Below are 16,347 nucleotides of genomic sequence, written 5' to 3' on the forward strand. Positions count from 1 at the left end.
ACAGATCATTTATTACACAGTAATAAAAGTTTGCACTCGCACTAAAAGGAAGAACATTTTAATCAAGCTGAACTTGCTTGCTAGAATGACCTCAATCAGATTTTTCAACGTCCCATTATTCACCAAGAAATCACTGGAATTGAATCATAATACATCTGTTATGAGGCACCCACCCATGCCAAACAAATAGAGGCTTCATATCTCATATGCACAACACAATCAAATGAATTGTGCATATCTCTCTTTGCAGCGCACAGTGATAGAGTTGTGCAGGAATACAATGAGAGAGAAAAAGAAATTCAAGTGAGAGCAAGAAGGCGATGGTGAAGCTAAAGGCAAATAATGGAGAAGTCAACAGTGCTGCACTGAAAGCTAATACATCTATATGTGCCTTGCTTCTCTTTCAGGGTCTGTGCCAGCCTCTGTAGCACTGAGGCAGCCTGACATGTGCAGGCTTGCTTGAATAGGACTTCTGAAGACACATTGCCATGGAGAATTGAGTGTTGGGAGCATGAATTGCATTCCTATCCACACAAGGACAAGTCGCGTGTTAGCACACCTTTGAAAAATAGACAAAGAGAGAAGCGTTGAAATATTATAAAACGGCAAGAGCAGGGGCAATCAAATGCCTATTGATTTTAATGCGTCTTCAGTCAGAAATGATTTTCTGCAGCATAATGGATGGGGGGATGGAGAAATTAGTGTTGAAGCCAGGTTTATGGGAGATTAGTGTAGTGTAGCCACACACGTACACACACATTAATATATAGTCATGCCGTATTGGTAGTCATATTCTCTCAGTGAAAGCAATAGTGGGAGAAAGGTAAGAATAAAACAGCTACATTTACTGCATTCACTCGCTCTTTGTAACTTAGCTACTTTATGTGCTTCTGCTTTGGGCTTTATTCAACTTAAACTGTTTACATGGGCCTTTCATAGTCACAGATTGAGTCTGAGCTACAATGATAAAACCAGTTAATAGCTACCAGGTGCACCATTCACTCTGACGGAGCAAGGTTAACTCTGATACCAGGAAAAGAAAAACGTCATCCCAAAGACAAGCAGCAAGTCATGTAAACCTACAGACGACCTAGTGCAAGAATAAGTGGCAGCACTTTTCCTGCTTGACCTATTTCTTCATGTCAGGTACGTGCAGAGGGTTAATGAGCAAAATGTGACCATGCACCATCAGAGAAAACTGCAGACTGTATAAGCACCACGGCAACAAGCGATCGAGATAATAATCCTGCTACTGAAGGTGTAAAGGTGCAGAAAGTGTTGCACTGTCCCTGTTTCATATCATTACAAAACAGACACCTCTCTGGTGTCTTCAAAACAAAAACAATTACAATTACAATCTATGAAGGTGTGGAAAGCATCATAATCATAATATTTAGCCAATTAGACGGTTGCGTTAAGTGAGGAGAAAAAAAATATAATAGTGTAAGAATAAAAAGGCATTTTCACAATTGGTCACATTTAGTCCTTTTTTTTTTTTTTAAAACTGACACAGACTGTGCCATAAACATGCCAGAATCTGGTAACATGTCTTAGGAGCAGCAGCCTCACACTGACAGCCAGATAAAAAAGAAACAACAGAGGAGGAAGAGGAGATGAAGTGTGCAAGGACGGAGGAGGTCTGCTGTGGTGCTGTGTTGTGAATTTCTCACCTGGATCTCGACTTTTGCCCTGAAAAAAAAAAAATAAATAAAAACAGAGAGTGAGTGAGAGAATGACACTCAGGACACATCAATAGGCATGCACACACTGGACACATAAATCCCTGCCCTGCTAAAACACAAAGTCAGTGCAGCCCCCAGGCTCTTCCATGAACTCAAACCCACTAAATGAATGATTTGCCTGATGCAGGGAGGTGAACATGTTCAAACACACCTAATGCTATAAAAATACCACACACACTCACATATAATTAATATTTTAGTCCAGGCCTGTGATCTCCAGTAAACATGAAGAGATTCAGAACATCTGAAAATTCACTGACTCAGTTTTTTTCAATTTAATCTAAATCTTGGTGAGGATGGAAAACTGCATATTCACAATCAACATCAACACAATGTAATTATTTACAATTTTTTTTGCATGAGCACGAAATCAAAGCACAAAAAGTTTCTACTCTTTCAGAAAAGTTTAGACTTTGCATTTTGTGTTTGTGTTTACCACTCTTTACAGTGCCTGACACCAGAAATAAACTCAGGGCAATAATGCAACAGGGACACTGCTAAGTGTCACCTCAGTCTTGCTGATGAGATGAGATTTTTGCATAAAACTTTTACATACAGCGAGGTCCAAAAGTCACTGTGCATTGTGCAATTTCAGCCCCAGATACTGACGTACAGTACCACTTAAGTTAATTGTTGCAAGCTCAATGTATTTTTCCACTTCAGGGATATTTAGGCTGTAAATCACAGCAGAGCAGAGACAACTGAGGGTGAAGCTGCAAAAAAAACAGTCTCATTTCTGGCATCAGGTGGGCTGCAGCAAGTCAAGTCAGTCGGAGGCTCCTTGGCAAATAGCTGCAGGAGAGAGCAGCTTTCAAAGTGCAGCAAAGCTTTGGAGAGGAGGCGAACAGAAGAAACAGACACACATATATACACACACACGCACACACACACACAGAGCAGCAGCAGCTCACCTGAGTTCTGACGGAGCCAGGATCTGAAAGAAGTTTGAGAACAGGCATAGTGAATGACGGGTTAGCGGGTGCACGCAAACACTCGCACAAACTCGTCGGTACAAGGCAACACTCCCTCATTAGTGGAGAAGGCGGACGCTCGTGTCTGACCGTGGTTCGCTTTGTTTTGCTGCGCTGCCACTACCTGACAGCGGGGATAGAGGAGGTAACGAGGCGGGGGGTGGAGAGGGGGGGGGGCAGACCTGAGGTTTTTGCTCCACCAGTTTCTTTCATTGGCTCCCTGAGGGACGGGTTACACCCCCTAGACACACACACACACACACACGCACACACGCCTGTACCTGTGCAAACAGAACAATTACAAAACCACACACATACCTGCAAAGTCACACACTGCCTGACAGACAGCCACACAGACATGCACCATACATACAGTACAACCAAACTCATGGACGCACATACACACACACACACACACACACACACACACACACACATACATAAACACACACTCAGCAGGCCTGTTGTTCCTTGAGTGAACTTTGACCTGTTATACAAACACAGCGAGGGAGCTGATAACAGAGACAAATTGCAGGTAAACAATGGCTTATCTCCGACACACACGAACACACGCACACAAACACACACGTACCCAGAGCTATGCTGTGATTGATGCTGGGATTTTGTTAGTGCACACCTGCTGGTGTATTATGATGGTGATTCTCTGGGCTTTAAATCAGCTTTAAGTGGCGTAAAGACAAGAAAGGAAGCAAGAAATAAAAATGTCAGCTACCTAAATAAGTGATAAGCCTTTACAGTATGTAAGTCTCTTTATGGACAAATGAGTACATGGAAATATAAGTGTCGCTTATGCAGCCATGTTTTAAACTTATTAAAGGTACATTGTGTACGAATTACTCCCATCTATGGTTGCGGTTGTATATCGCAAGCAACTCAGTCGTATTTTTCATGCTGCATTCACGTGAAATCGGGCAGACGGCAGACGGACGACAGCCGCTGCACGCAACGGCATAAACAAGCCTCTATGTAAACAAGTGGTCCGTCAGGACGAGGCAAAACGAGCTTTCTCTCTGATTTGTTACCGACGGCCGTCTGCCCGACTGCACGTGAATGCAGCATCAGTGTAACTCCTGGCGTCTGTGACTTTTCACAGACGCCACCTCGACCTGAGCCGACAGCTCCGGCGTCTCCGCTGAGTTTCCGTGGTTTCCTACCGTCGCGCTGCCACTAACGTAAAAACATGGCGACCGACATGGCAACCAGCACTGAGCTTACCCGCTCCTTGTAGATATGAATGATATGTACGGCAAATTCAAAGCTGAAAGGAACACTTCAGTTTGTTGATGGGGGGGATTACTGATTGATGAAAAACACGAAATAATCGATTTTCGTGAATAGATAACAGGAGAAGTTACACAATGTCCCTTTAAAAATGTTGATACTTAAATAAATATTCAGCCCTCAGCCCTGCACATGTTCCCGTCCCTGCAGAGGATGAGCAACACTGTGGAGTAACGAGGGCGGGAATTCATGGCGACATCCCGGTCTTAACAACTCCGCCCTCTCCTGCTGCCGGTGTCGCCCAAATCTACTCAGGTACACGCTGTGCCCAGGTGGGCCTGGCAGTGGCGTTATTGCCTCTGCGACCTGATCGCACCGTGACAGATGCCAGGTCCAACAGGAGCTGGCAGGTTGCCACGGGGAATACAAGCACACACACGCAGCCCAGACATGCAGAATGTGCCGGGGTGTAACTGTAAAAAAAAAAACCTGCACATTTGCTTTGGCTTTTTTATTACCGTGCAGACTTTTAGTGCTATGTGACACAAGCACACACTTTGAGGACCTAAGAGAAGTTTCACAAACAAAAAGTGCGACTTTAGTTTTCTCACCTCTTCACGCTCTCTCTCTCTCTCTCACACACACACACACACACACACACACTGAGGACATGTGGAGCTGGTTTCTGAAGGCCCGCTTTTCATTCTACACGTCTGAAGTTTTCCCTCCATTCCTTTCAGAGCTGTCAGGGCTCCTGCACAGGGAGCTGAGTGACAGATACACAACAGGGGCATAATAAAAAAAAAAAAAGTGGGAAGAATCTTAAAACTCTTCAGAAAAGCTGCTATTAAGCTTTAGGGATCCGTGCAACAGTACAGAGTGACATTGCCTTTAAGGTGCTGCGAATTGTCAAAAACCACCCGAGGAAGTGCGTGGGAGAGTTTGAATGAGAATCTGCAACGCTGATCGAATACATGGGTGACCTTGGTCTGCAGAAATAAGTTCTTATCTATTTAGAGCAAACCCCCTGATTCCCACTGTTCCCATTTTTTTCTGCTTTGTTTTAATGCGTCTCTGCTCCGGTGGCAGCAGGAGCCTGAGGCAAACTGTTTTTTTTGTGTTGTCCGCCCATCCAAGACTCACGGACACAAAAACCTCTGTAATGCCTTGAAGAAACTTCTTCAAATCTGGCACAAATACCCTCTTGGAGTGGAGGATTAACTAGTCCGCTTTTGGAGGTCAAGGTTTAAAGGTCAAGGGTGTTGTGACCTCACAAAGTACAGCTTTGTCCGTGTAAATGCATTATTTCCACTAACACCTTGAGGGAACATTCACCTGTTACTCCACAACTAACTGTTTTGGCTTCATGGCAAAGGTCAACAGTCAAGGTCACGGTGACCTCAGGCAACATGAAACTTGCATTGTGGATGCAACATGTCCAGAAATCATACAAGGAGTCCTTTCAAATTTGGCACAAACTTTAAGTCGGACTGGATTTTGGTGGTCAAAGGTCAAGTATGTGGTGACCTAAGAAAAACACTTTTTTAGCTGTTATTCCAGCCTTCACACAGCGATTAGGTCAACATTTCACACAAGTGATTAATATTTAATACGAGTCTGGACAAACTGGGACGTAACCTGAAACTAGCCTGAGTGGTGGAGAAGCAACAACAAGAATGTCACTGTGCAGCTTTTAAAATCACAGTGTAACAAATCTCCCCCATACCCCATCATAAGTCACACCAGACAGTCATATATCAGGTTTTATGATCCATTATGATTATATCTGCACTGCTATAAAAGTGCAGTTGTGCTCCTACAATTAGATTTAATGTCTAACAAACTGAAGCACAGATTTGTCGCACACAGGATCAGACTGTGTGTGTCATAACGTAACATAACTTTAAAGACTGAGCTGGGTTGTGTTTCTGTGTGTGTAGTATTGGTGCGTTACCTGTTTTTCCGCAGGAGCCAAAGCGGCCCAGGCATTCTTTATGGGCACCCAGACCACACTTGGAGCACAGGTAGCCCTGGTTAAAGGTGCCCCTGCAGACACAACAACAGTAAAAAATCATCACACGGACAGTAGAAATCACAGCAGGGTTCATAAAAATAAAACTTTCAAAAGCTGCACGTTGAGGAACAGGCTGAAGGTTTAGTGGCGAACAGGAGCTGCTGCCACGTTTTTAGGAGAACCATCAGTTTGGATGGAGGATTTCAGTTCTTAGTCACATTAGTGACAGTCTTCGTCACTATTGTGACCCCCTGACTTCCTCTTGCATCATCATGACGTTGACTTATGTGGTTTAGTGTGAAACGTCCTCACAATGACGGGATGGATTGCCTCTCGCCATGGATTCAAATCCAGGATGTTCCACCTTCGCCGCTTTAGGACAAAATCCAACACTTTCTACCAGAGCTAAACTGGTGTGGTCAGCCTGGTATTTCTAAGTTTTTACTTTCAGCTATCCAAAAACAAACAAACAAAAAAAACTATTATCAGCTCATATCTTATACATATTGCAAAGAAAACTGTGAAATTTCCTGATGTAGAAGAAGCATTCATACACACACATGCACACAGAGCAGCAGTGTGTGGCTCGGTTTTTCATTTGCATAACCATCTCAGAGGCCCTTATTAAAATGAAATGAAAAGAAGGGCTGCTTTGCTCTGCTCCCCTGCTAATTGTCTCTTTAACCTCTCTGAGAAAACTAGCCCGGAGTTAACACGCAGGTATACTATAGTGGGTTTTTCTTTTTTTCCTTTGCCCTATTCAGAGCTACAGAATGAGTTGCACAGGAGGAGAGAGTCAGAAAATGCATTTGAATCATTGCAACCCATCACGCTTATTAACATCAAATGAAAGGAAATATTACAAGTTGCACATTTTCCTCAGGTTTAAATAGACAGTTAAGCCAGCACAGACCGGATGCATGTCAGACCAGACAGGTGGCTGAGTTTCAAGTGCTGCAAAGAGAGAAATAAGAAACTAGCCAAGCTCATATGAACAATGGCTACTTCGGGGAAAAACCATAGAAATAATCAAAGAAACAGAAACAACTTGAAGAAGATACTGAATGGTTGCACTGCTTTATCCTCTGAAAACGCAGGTGAACTCGGTGGCTGCCTCTGTATATTCACAGTGCACTTGTCCACTTTCCTCCCCCCTATCCTCTGCCTTGAAGAAGTGCTGAAGTGTGACAGACATTTTTCTTCGCCGTCCTTGTAGGTGAAACCACTCAATCGTTCCCGCTGTGAGAGGGGACCATGAGGCACGGTCCTCCGGGAGTCGATACCATTCAAAAAAATTCTAAAGAAACTTTGTGTAACTGAGGCACATGTGCAGAGGAAGAGAGGAGCGAGGGGGGAGAAAGTGACGAATAGATTGTCAGGGTACACTGGAGAGGAATAAGAGAAGCAGGGCGGCTTTCAAAAGAGTCCCTGACAGTTGTTTGAAGGGAAAGAGTCCACATCTCGTCTTCAGTCTTTATGTCCGACCCGACGACAGTCTTGAGGAGATTTTCAGCCTCTTCTAATGTGTCTGTGTTTGTGTGAGAGAGAGATAGAGAGAGTAATAATAACTGGCCTCTTACCTCAGGAGCATGTGACAGGAGTTACAGGAGGTGATGCGGTCGAAGGTGTGCATACGAAACTCATGGAAGTTGTTAGTGGCGTTCTCGGGACGGATGTTGGATCTGAACATAAACAAGACATAAACACACGTCAAACATTCGTCATTGTGTATTTTCACACAAACACTGGTCATTTCAGGCAACATCCATGGAGAAGATCACAACAAATAAACTAATCCTCCCTCTGGTCTGGATGGAAATGTTGGTGTAATCGCACGTACTATAAATAAACTATGCAAACATGACATCTGAACATTTTCCCAGACAATAGATTTCCTGCCAACAGAGATCCTGGACATTGACAATCACAGACTTGAAACTATTTTTCCCCACTCCACTTCTTTAAATCACAAGGACATGCTAATGCAGTTCAAGAAAATTGTTTCTTTCTGACATCCTGGATTTGAGAGCAAGCTGCCAAAAGGGTTAAACATTCATGAACCACTATGTCAGAGTTTTCAAAAGAAAAAATGTAGAAGTGCTCGTGTCTTGTAGTAAAATGTCTGACAGCTAAACTTCAAGTGTTAGAGTGGTTCATGAACGCACCAGAGACATCTCAACACTGTCTCTTCACGCCTGCATTACTATGTGATAATAACGATCAGTAGCTTCTATCAATACTAATCAATGTGTAAGTATAAAGGGCTCAACGCTCAAAGTTACAACATGAAGCTGTAGCTTTACCAAACGCTAGCTGCACTGTAAGTTACAGATGAGTCCCAATTAAGGCATGAAAATGAAGTTGTTCGTGCTGCCCACTTTGTTTCAGTTGTTAAACAGCTTTGCTTTTTTTTTTTTTTTGCTAAAACGCTCATTTCAAAAGCAGAGAGGAGAAAAACTGACGTGGACTTGCTGTATAATTGCAGCCAACAAACTTTTTCATGGCTACAGAAACATTTCACTGATAGGGCTCTTTGAAGTGGGAGGGAGAGAATTGCAAGTAGACAGGCAAGGTCTGCTTGGAGTGAACACAAGAGGTGTTCATGGCCCCTTGGGACATGGATGCATACTGTATGTGTGTGTATGTGTGTGTGTCTGTATGTGTGTGTCTGTTCAAGACAAGAAGAAAAAAAAAAAGGATTTGCCCAAGTTCGCCTGCAGCACCACGGCCTGTTTACTTCAAATTTAAGAGGCCTTTCTTTGTTTTTGATGCTGCAACAGCGCGACATGATGACACCGTTACATAAGGTTTTTCTGCTCTGTATGCGCAGGTGCTGCTTTTTAGTACGAGAAATAATTAGTCAAAGTGAAGGAGCACAACATGTTCTCTGGAAAATGGGACAAACAAAATTTAAAAAAAGAAAGAGGAGAGGAGGAGCCTGAGCGGTGCCCTCTCCTCTGGAGCTGAGGTCAATCAATATATCGGCTTTTAAAGGGATAGTTCAACATTTTGGCAAATTGGCCCATTGCCATAATTCCTATAGTCGTAGGAGTAGGTCTGTTACCTTTAATTGTCGGTGCAAGCTATTTTTAGAACGGCGGAGCAGAGCCGCGAGCTGCTCAAAGCTACGCTACGGAGGCTAATGGAATTTCTTGGTTTCCCTCATCAAACACATCAAATACACAATCCAACAACTCGAAAACGCTCTCGTAGACAAGTTGTGACCTGCACATTCACCACGCTATGAGATAATAACAGAACGTTACCAGACTGAGTTGTTTTCAAGGTAAATTCATGCAAAACCGCTGATGCGCGTTCCTGTTGGGGGCAGTTTTTCATCAAGCAGTCTCTGCATTTCGCTCGAAAACAACTCAGTCTCGTAACGTTCTGTTAATATCTCATAGCGTGGTGGATGTGCATTTGAGTCGTTGCATTGTGAATTTGATGAGTTTGATGAGGGAAACCAAGAAATCCCATTAGCCTCCGTAGCGTAGCTCTGAGCAGCTTGCGGCTCTGCTCCGCCGTTCTAAAAATAGCTTGCACCGAAAATTAAAGGTAACGACCCTACTCCTATGACTATAGGGATTATGGCACTCACTCCCTGCTGCTGCTGAAGCAACAGTTTGTCCAGAGGTGAAATGAACGCGGCTGTTGGATCGTAGTCGAGCAGCGAACAGCGGGCGTTTTTTGCGAATAAAGGACGCACGTGAGAAAACAACTGTTCCCAGATCAGCTACTCGGAGGCACTGTGGGAGCAAGTGATTATCTGGCAATGCCTCTCCCTTTCTCACAGGCTGTTAATTCAGCCCCGAACGTTAATCAGCCAAAGCCCCTGTTTTCTCAGTCTCTCATCACACTGAGCTTCATCTCTCTAATCCTCCTCTTCACTTCCTGTTGGAACCTGCTGCTTTTGTAAATGTTTCACAGGTTTTCTTTTCATTCCGTTCATTACACATCTTTTTACTCGTTACTCTTTCTTCCCTATTTTTTTAATTCCTTTTTTTTTTGCTATAATTACACCTGCTTTAAATTCCCTCTGCTCTTAACTAATAGTGGCTGCTGAGGCTGATCTAACAGATATCACAGGGTGGACTAAAGGAGACCCCGGAGGAATGAGAGGACTGGGAGGACTTTTTCGTTCTCCCAGTTTTTGGCCCTAGAAAAATGAAGTCTGAAATCACTGCACATTCTAGATTTCACTGTGGAGTTTGGTTTAATATTGTATCTTTGGCTTTGAACTGAAAATTAATTTATATAAAAGTTATTGGCAAAATTCTGACACCTTTCGATGCACTAATTTCCTGTAAAAATAATCAGTACTAAGGTGTTTTAAAGTAAATTCAGAGTCTACACAGTCTGAGGTCTCAACATCCATTGTGTGATGCTTCACTCTGAGCTTTAACAACATTATTATCTCTCACAGGTTTTTTATTTATTTTTTTTATCTTTGTTTCCTTGAGTGTTAGACAAAGGTAGAAAAACCATCTGACTCTGGCCTCTGTGCTCAGAGAAGATTATGCCTATTGTATTTCAAAATAAAAGGCCTCACAGGAATCGTGTTTTATTTGCAGAACTAAGGTGTATTCATTTCCAACAAGTCCCTCTCACACTGTTGCAACAGAGCGGTAATAGAATAAAACCTCAAAAACCTAGAGGCACAATCCATGGATGTAATTGCCTGGTTTTAAGGGGCCGTTTTAAATAATGACTCAGGGTTTATTTTCCATCAGTGAAACTCATCAAAACAAAACTGATCACATATCAAAAGATATTACTGGCATTTTAACCTTGTAAAAGTTTTATTAAAAACTTGAAACATACAATTAATCATGTTGCCGTGTGTGTGTTATTGTTGTGTTGTTGACAGTTTGAACAGATGGTGATGATGGAGGTGCAGCTGATCAAACTGAAGAAAGTAACTGTTTTTTTTTCTTTTCTTTTTTTTCATTTTTATTTCATTATTAATATTTTTTTTAAATGTCATGGTTACTATGTTCATTAAATCTCCACCATCAGGAGACACATTTAAAGACATGTCATATTAGTCCACTCTAAGGCGGTTAAATATAAACATTTTTAAATAAAATATATAAAACTAGGAGCTTTGTTTCCAGGGTGCTGACATTAAAATTATTTTGTATTGCACTTTCAAATGGTTGGTAGCATAGAGAGAGAGAGACAGAGATTTATTTAACAAACAGTTGCAGCGGAAATCTTAACTTTTAGTCTCTTATATGAGTGAAGCTTCAAATATATGCAATTATATTTTCCATACTGTCACTTGACTGCATCCTGCATTAGACCCAAATGTGTGTGTGTGTGTGTGTGTGAATGCACACGTCTTTACAGCTCCACACCTTCAGTTTGCAGGCTCACACTCTGCAGGTTCACGTGTCTGATTAATGACCTGAGAAATAACAAAGGTTTGTTTTTCTGTACAAATGAATAAGAAAGCTTCAGAGTCAACTGGCCTAAAACTTAAATATTTACTCTCTAAAAAAAGTGGTTTGAGCACAAATGACATGGTTTTGATTCTTGATGACATTGAGTGCCGGCCTCACAGAGGTCCAGTGTTTGCACAGTTGTTGCACAAGGTCAGGTATGGTCTGATTTATTCTCTCTGAAATGTGCAGGTAAGGAGCGAGCTGCACAACAGTGTTGATGTGTAGCATCAACGGGATGAGCTAGCCTGTGAACATGGCGATTTCACATTCACTTTGCCTTGCTCACTTTTGGAGCTTCTGTTGTGTTTCCTAGTGAAGTAAAACACTTTGCCTACCTTGTCGCCGTATGAATTGTCAAGCTGCTGCACACACACACACACACTCAGCTGGACCTCTCAGTGGTCTGTGTGCATGTGCTGTATGTGTGTATGTGTATGTGTGTGTGCATGGTGAAGGGTCACCTTCCCTCCACACCAGCCTGAGTCATGCTGCTCAGAGTATAGAAAGTTAACTTCACCATCAATATTAATGAACCATTTGAAATTTCAGCAGCGGCGCTCGGTGCATGTTGTGGAAACACTGACATTATTCTGTAGCTGCCACTGTCTCCCAGGTCTGTATGAATAAAGTAGAATTTGAATTGCAACTTTATTTCATGATTTGAATCCTGCCACCCACTATTCACCCGACTGTCCACACACAGCATCCGATACCCATTCATATCTTACACACTTTTGTCTTCTCATCTCATAAACTGAGTTTTTGACAATATCTGTTTCTATATAACGTTTCACTTGTCACTTTTGGCTCCAATTTGTCACCATAGATTAGTTTAGATCCAGTCCATGATAAGATCTGGTTGATTCAGTTTACCTACACACACCTGATACTGAAATCTACACATTTGTGTTTTCTGGGTATGAAACACACAACTCACTAGACTTGAAATTTTAGCTCCACATGCATGAGTCTGTTTAAGCCGTGTTCATCTTTCTGCTTATCTTCGCATCACCGTGCCGTCGTGTCATAAATCATGTGGTCCGACCTGAAGAACAGGTGCTCGTCTGTTATGTTTTGATGCTGTGACAAAATGCGGCTGACTGAACGAGACACACACTGATCGCACTGTCACGCAAGAGCACACACACACACACACACACACACAGTGGCGTACACACTCACATGGCCATGCCAAACTGATCCAGCCACTTCTTTTTCAGCTCTTTGGTCTTGAAGAAGAATTCAAAGCCGTTCTGTCCCTGGTTGTGAGTGAGGTAGAATCCGTAGGACCACTGCAAAAAAGAAAAGAAAAACACACACACAAACATTTTAAAAACGGAGCGAACAGCGAATAAACAAAACTGAGTGAACGACAAAAGGAGCGGGAGGTGGAAGGAGACGGGATGCAGAGAGACAGATGGAGACAAAGAGATGCAAAATGAAAGAGGGACGCCTCAGGGGGAGCAAACACAAAGGCTGAGGGGTTTTAGGGCGTCAGAAGTGACAGAGACAAAACAGAAAGGAAGAGCATGAAGGAGAGGAAGGATATGAGTGTGAGGTAGCTGGTGCCATATAACCGCTGGGCATCAGACAGCATGCACAGACCCGAGGAGCGAGTGGGCCTGTAATCACCCACCATCACCCACTTCAAAGCTTAAATGTTACTCTATTAGCCTCTGAGTCAACACATGCTTCTGTTTTTCTTTTTTTTTCAATAACAAATAGCAAACGCTAGCAGAGGGAGACTTTTTCTGGCCTCTAGATGTGGTTTTAAACTTCTAGCACTCGGCTCTGAAGCCTGAAAACATGCCAAGCTCGCAGTGCTCAGGGAAGCACAGCGGCTCGTCTCCTCCGCCGAGGGAGGAGAGGAGAGGAGAGGAGAGGAGAGGAGAGGGAGGCAGCGCTCCACCGAGGCGTTCCCAGCGGACTCGGGAGGCTCGCGCTTAGCAAAGATATCGTCTAGCTACCAATTTGTACAGAAGGAGGAGGAGGTGTTTGTGTTTCTGTCAGTTCAGGTCTTCTTTCTCCCGAGTTACCTCCAGAATTTAAAAGCATCACACATTCAGTGAGATAACGCAACATATTTATTAACTGATCTTCCTGATACACATTATTGCGCCTTATTGCAAACAAAACATCTGTTAACACCTGGGGTTTGGCTGCCTGGAGTGAACTCTGAGCACAACTGATATACTATCACCTTTTCATTTAGTGATGAGCTTGTTAGCATAGAACTACGGTATCTATTTGCACATCCTACTGACAACGAAAAACAATTATTATTATTATTTACTTGGGCTTTGACCAATATCCTCACTCTTTGATCACTGGCTTTGGTCTCTATCAACTCCTTGTCTTCAACTAAACTTTTCTTTTTATGATCTTAATAACACAGCAATAAGAGCAGTGAAAGTTAAACAGGCAGGTCCAGGAATGACTACATTCTTTTGTGTACAGTTGTTGTTATTGTTTGGCCCTGCACTGTATACAGTATGTTGGAAGGTAAACTAGTAACTACTGAGTTATTATTACAATCCACCTCTGTTTGGAACATGCATTGTACCACTTTATGTTCTTATTTCCTTTGCAATGCAGATTTTAGTGTTTTTGGGCTTCATCTTAAAGGGATAGTTCAACATTTTGGAAAATTGGCCCATTGTCATAATCCCTCCATTGTCATAATCCCTATAGTTTTAGGAGTAGGTTCGTTACCTTTGCGTGGTGAATGTGCAGGTCACAATTTGTCCACCAGAGCGTTTTTGGAGTTGTTGGATTGTGTATTTGATGAGTTTGATGAGGGAAATCATGAAATCCCATTAGCCTCCGTAGCGTAGCTCTGAGCAGCTCCCAGCTCGGCTCGGCTGTTCTAAAAATAGCTTGCACCGATAAACAAAGGTAACAAACCTACTGCTAAAACTAAAGGGATTATGGCAATGGGCCAATTTGCCAAAATGTTGAACTATCCCTTTAACACCACAGCTGGTTTGGAGGCATCACATGAGAAATCAATCACCCTGTCATGCTTCAAACTCAAAATGTAACTCACCTAAAATATCTAGAAATGTGTAACTTACATAAAATGTTGCATTGTTAATTAGCACGCTCTTTTGGTTTTCCTTGCTAATTGTGTTTGTATTATGGTTAGGGTAAATGACTGATAAAAAATGATCTGTGGATAATAAAAGACACATAAAAAAGTCATGTGACTCAACATCTGCTTTACAAACTGCACACAGTCATTTGAGGTTTTGTTATTATGAAAGTAGCAGCTTTAAAGAAACATATGAAGCTTTTATATGTCAATAACTGTTGCACAGACTCATCACATAATAAATGTGTCATCAAACAAACGGCCTCATATCCATCATGTCAGAGGAGAGTGGTGCTGAGCTGACAGCGATGGTTTTAAAAAAAATAACTCTGAAGGCCCATATGGGTCTAAGCCCACTAATGTCTGCTATTTACAACATCATTATTACCCAGATCATTGTTTCCTGGCACGCCTTAGGTATCATTCCTCATTCTGATTGGCAATATTTTTCACCATTTGGCACTTAGTATTCACCGTGTGTGTCTCTCAGTGTGTATACGCAAGTGTATATGTGTGTGTGTGTCGTCAGGCCCAACACAAGGTTTAATGATAACACCATCTGGGAGGAGGCAGACTGTTCTAGTCTGCCACTGTTTCAGCGCGGTGCTGGTAAATGAACAAGACAACGTAAAAGATGTGCTGGAACAAAAATGCACCAAATTATTTAAGACTCTTTTCTGTTGATTACTCTGTTGTTTGTGTCTGTGAGCTGCTGGTTGGATCATTTTAGCAGCACATGAGAGGAGAAAGGCAGCAGTGGGACAAGGAGGTTGTTACAGATGTTTATAAAACACAAAACAACAAGTCAACTCCATTTTTTTTCTCTCCTTCCCTTTATGAACCTGCAGTTATGACAGATTGTTATGGCTGCTCATTATGCTGAAGTAGTGCTGTTAATTGGTTTGTCAGTCCAAAAATTGTTTCTGAGCTTTGCTGACTCAGTCATAAAGAGGCAATAATGAAAACAACAGTGCAAGACTTCTCCGCCATTATAGCTGATTGGATGATATATGAGATGTTTGTTTTGTTCCACAGCATGTTAGTACTGTAAGTAAGTTCTGTTGTCACTTTATCATATATATCATTTATTTCACATGCTGTAAAACATAGAAAACAACTCACACCCCTCTAATCCTATTAGGGTGGACTGCACATAGCAAAGAGCCCTGGGTGGAATTAAATGTCATCAAAGGCTGCTCTGGCTGTTTAAGAGTCTCTGCCAATCACAGCATGAAGTGGGTTATTGTGTTTTGATAATGGTGTTAACACACCATAAAATTAAAAGCTAACTGTTGAAGACCTTTTTTTCTTTTTCAGTAAGTGAGCTGAATCAGTGCGAGACTCGACTCAAGAAATCAAAGCAGCTGTGTTGTAGGTAAAAAACAACAACAATACAATTAGAGGAGTGAATCAGTTCATTTCTCAGCTGTGGCGAAGTAGAAATGTTGACTGAAATAAACAATTGAGCTTTTAGAATTGATGCAAATTGATTAGAATTCATGACGCAGCGTTGACAGCTTTTTGTTTTTGTGTGCAGGACACAGAGAAGGAGAGAAAACATGTGTTTCAGTGGGTCAGTTGGTTTAATTGAGGCTTAAGTTTCAGACGTCATCACTGTGGCCTTGACAGAGGAGGAATCTAGTTACACTCTTGTAACCGAATGTTGACAAAGAGGTGAAGCTGCCAAAAAACTAAGCCGACCGTGAGAGTGTGTTTTTTTTTTGTTTTTTTGTCTCGAGGCTGCGGCCACGTCTAAAACTTGGGAAACATGTGCCATGGCAGGTAGCTGTTGGAGAGAGAACTCACCTGGGAGACCTACTCATGTGCAGCCTGACGGAGATGT

The 16,347-nt window shown here is 42.3% G+C and overlaps 1 protein-coding gene across 4 annotated transcripts in view; it reads right to left on the reverse strand.

Moving 5' to 3' along the window:
* vav3a (vav guanine nucleotide exchange factor 3a) overlaps window positions 1-16,347 on the reverse strand; it is a 99,350-nt gene that overhangs the window by 17,329 nt on the left and 65,674 nt on the right. For 2 of the 4 annotated variants that reach the window (XM_085764038.1, XM_085764039.1), the window contains exons 15-19: window positions 12,596-12,705; window positions 7,550-7,651; window positions 5,910-6,001; window positions 2,654-2,676; window positions 1,671-1,689 (exon numbers count right to left, since the gene is read on the reverse strand). In XM_085764038.1, the coding sequence (XP_085620164.1) occupies window positions 1,671-1,689; window positions 2,654-2,676; window positions 5,910-6,001; window positions 7,550-7,651; window positions 12,596-12,705 (346 nt within the window). Of the gene's footprint in view, window positions 1-1,670; window positions 1,690-2,653; window positions 2,677-5,867; window positions 6,002-7,549; window positions 7,652-12,595; window positions 12,706-16,347 lie in introns of all 4 variants that reach the window. The other 2 variants (XM_085764036.1, XM_085764040.1) reach the window with 2 other exon arrangements.

Source organism: Trachurus japonicus, chromosome 20, assembly GCF_045865225.1.
Source record: "Trachurus japonicus isolate A0001 chromosome 20, Traja_1.0".
NCBI lineage: Eukaryota > Metazoa > Chordata > Actinopteri > Carangiformes > Carangidae > Trachurus > Trachurus japonicus.